General features: G+C 32.2%; 1 protein-coding gene across 1 annotated transcript in view; it reads left to right on the forward strand.

Annotated features, from left to right (window-relative positions):
* The first annotated feature begins 2,722 nt into the window (after positions 1–2,722).
* The window catches only part of copz1 (COPI coat complex subunit zeta 1), a 5,849-nt gene continuing 4,718 nt past the window's right edge, over positions 2,723–3,853 (forward strand). The window contains exons 1-2 of the mRNA XM_060894485.1: positions 2,723–2,856; positions 3,576–3,644. Coding sequence (XP_060750468.1) covers positions 2,839–2,856; positions 3,576–3,644 — 87 coding nt within the window. The 5' untranslated portion in view covers positions 2,723–2,838. The remainder of the gene's footprint in view (positions 2,857–3,575; positions 3,645–3,853) is intronic.

Below are 3,853 nucleotides of genomic sequence, written 5' to 3' on the forward strand. Positions count from 1 at the left end.
GTATTGTGTTGTATTGCACTGTACTGTACTGTATTGTTTTGTATTGTACTGAATTGTATTGTTTTGTGTTGTGTTGTATTGTGTAGTTTAGTCATGAGTTATTTTACAGGACATAAACAAACTTTAGACTAATACTTTAATTAAACTGAGATTTAAATGTTAGAGGAAAATGTGAAGATGACTGATATTATGGATTTCTCACCATTTAACTACTAAAAGTGGGGGAACTCCAGTTCCCTAAGTGCCCTGATTTAACCCCTGACAACTATTACACATTTTACAACTGGGAGATTGGTTGAGTGAAGACAAGAAAGTCCAAATTAAAAACTGGCAAGTCACAAAAATCATTTTGTCTACATTACCGACCGGCTATGTATGTGCCAATGTCTGTGCAAAAACCTTCCAGTAAAAACTAAGTGGTTTGGTTCTTTACTTAGGGTTATAGGGTTATTTTTGTCATGGCCTGTTGGTTTTAAATCCAAAATGACACAATGGAAAAAATACAATAGGGGAAAGACAGCTTAGAATGAGCAAATAGCTCTGGTTAGGTTGTCCACACAGTGGGACAGGAAGGTCCCAGGACATCACAATTTCACCATGCAACTAAATCTGTAATAGATTTGAAGATCAGCATGACTGACACAGACATGTGTGTTTCTGAGAATGTGAGACTTAAATTATATTACATTTTAAACTGAAGATTTTTAAGGATATAGCAGATTCATTCCTGAGGCCCAGGGGTGGCAGTAAAATTTTGAGCCTTTCCTAGACTCACTGTTTGTCTTCTCAGGATCCTTGGAATCATCACAACCTTACCCTTTTTTACAGAAACGCTTTGTAGCGATGCGTCATATGTACAAAAAAAACAACATCACTCGACTAAGCTCACCAGCTAATTATCAGGACCTCAGGTTAAACAGATGAGGAACACAATATAACGAAATAGGCATTTTCAGACTACTGTGGAGTTTAGATAGTATTATTGTCAGCAGAAATTGTAAAAACATACTGATGCACAGATTAAACAAGTGAAACCTCTTATCAATAGCGAGGTTGTTTGACATGGCCTGACGTGAAGTGTGGTTACTTTTATTTGTTACTTGAGGTTTTCCAGAAGTGACTTCTTCCTGTAACACAGCAATTTATTATCTATTACAAAGTCAAATTTATTCATAAAAAAGAAAAAATGTAATGCTTTTTATCTATTTTTTGATGTTGTGGATCATCTGCCAGGCACATTAGTTCTTATTATCCTGTTTTCTCTCTTTCTTTAAATTGAAAAGACAAATATGAGGGTTTTTTTTTTTTTTTCATTTTTCTGAGAAACTGACCTGAAGTCTGAAAACTCACTGACAGTTACAACCTGCTCTTACACAAGACTTCTTCTTATTACAAACATCAAAAGTTCAGTTAGTCGTTTTTTTTCTATGTTGAGTTACATTTTTTAATTTTTTTTAAAAATCTGTTTATTATTAGATTTAGATTATATGAAGCATCTGATAAGCAAGTCCCTATGAATTCAATTCAATTCAATTCAAGTTTATTTGTATGGCACTTTTTACAATGGACATTGTCTCAAAGCAGCTTTACAGAACATAAACACAGAACAAAAGGTTATTATAAAGAATAATATAAAGATTCATATAATACAAACATTCAAGATTAATATTAGATATATTTAAATGTGTTTGTATTTATCCCCAATGAGCAAGTCTGAGGTGACTCAGGTAACTGTGGGGAGGAAAAACTCCCTTAGATGGTAAAGGAAGGAACCTTGAGAGGAACCAGACTCAATGGGGAACCTCATCCTCATATGGGTGACAGTGGAGGGTGTGATTATAAATATACAGTCTGATAAATGTTGTATTGATGAGGAGGTTGTTGTGCTCAAAGACCACATGGAGTTCACATCTCCTCTTTAGTATCGCAGAGTCCAACTGGAGCTGGAACATCTCTAGATGTCTCAGGATCCTCACAGAGTTGCCCTCATCTCAGCGGTGGTCCAAACTCTTCAAAACTATGAGAGAATTGTTAATAAAAGTAAACACTTTCTGACTAATATATGTAAATGTCATTCTTTTGAAAGGTTTTTTATTATTATGGTTATACAGAAATTTTATATTAAAGCAAACGTTGAAAAATACATTTAACCTAAATTATTAATATATATATACACACACATAAATATATTATTTAATATATTATATATATATATATATATATATATATATATATATATATATATATATATATATATATATATATATATATATATATATAATATATATTATTTAATATATTTGTATTTATGCTTTATATATATATATATATATATATATATATATATATATATATATATATATATATATATATATAAAGCATAAATACATTAATATTATAATATATAAAGCATATATTATCTAATAATTATATAAAGTTGAATATATATATATATATATATATATATATATATATATATATATATATATATATGTGTGTAAATAAATCAATAAATAAATAAGTAAATGATGGATTATCTTCCTTTTTCCTTTTTTTATTTATAAAGTACAATTCCATAACTTTTTAATAACGTTTCCTTTTTTAATTTAAGGACATTTTTAGTAGTGCAGTTTCTATTAAAATTAAGCTAACATTGTTGTGGACATTTTCAAAATCAATTGTGACTTCAATCCTACTCTGTGTAGTGGTGTGACGTCATACTGAACGTACACGTGGTACCTTCCGTCTTCGATTTGACCTTTCACCCTATGATGCAGGCGGAAGTAAAAAAAAATCATTAGCTAACAGCGGGGAACACGGTTAGCCACTGCTGGAAGGATGGATACGCTAATTTTGGTAACAGAAATGTCTTGCTTATTGACAGTTTTTGTTTAATGCAACACGGTTGGAAAGTAACGCATATAGTTTGTAAAGATAGCTCAAAATGAATAATAGTTAGCCTGCTAGCTTGATGTAGCTGCCCGGCTAGTTTTCTTTGGCTGTGTGTCAAACCGCTCTGTTCTCACTGTGTAGGTGCACTAAGTAGCGTCGGGACTGAAGGGGCTCGTGCTGTATTTAGTGCACTTGATGTAGCGCGTGACGCTATTTGGGACACAGCCTTTGTACACCTCTCTTTTTTTTCCCAGCCGTGTTGCAGTATTTTTGTTAAAAAGATGAGTTAGAAGATTTACAGGGCGTCGAAAACTATCTAGATAATATATTTAAACATCTAACTAGAGTTTATTAGATGTGTTTGATAACTAAAGTGATGATTTAATGTTGTGACACTCAGGAATGAAATAAAGCATCATGTTTATGAATATCAATAATTCAGTGTCATATAATCAACCTTCACATTTTTAGAATCCAAATCAAATCCGTTTATAAGGACGATGCAGGATATAATATTTGATCTGTTTATTAGTCCTACCCTCAGTCCTACAGATTGACAAGATTGAATATATGTTTGTATTTACTTAATCTTTGCCTTTTGGTTTGCTTTATGCTGAAAGAGAAGCTGTGATCATGTAAACACACTGATTAACATTTACACTTGGGTCCTGCTGCTGTCATAGGAACCCTCTCTGTACACAGTGAAAGCTGTGTTGATTATGGACAACGATGGAGAAAGACTTTATGCCAAGGTGGGATTACACATAACACTGTATTCCAATGATCTCAGGTCAGTTCATTATATAAAAAAACTAAACAGAACCTCAAAACCTAAAAGATCGTGCAAAACAAAACATTTATTGATTGATTGATTGATTGTAGCACTCTATGTTTGCTCCCGTCACCATACAGACTTAGTGGCCAGTGATGGTGCTTTCCTCTTTCTTATTAGATTAGATTA

The sequence above is a fragment of the Tachysurus vachellii genome, chromosome 19 (assembly GCF_030014155.1).
Source record: "Tachysurus vachellii isolate PV-2020 chromosome 19, HZAU_Pvac_v1, whole genome shotgun sequence".
In the NCBI taxonomy this organism is placed as follows: Eukaryota; Metazoa; Chordata; class Actinopteri; order Siluriformes; family Bagridae; genus Tachysurus; species Tachysurus vachellii.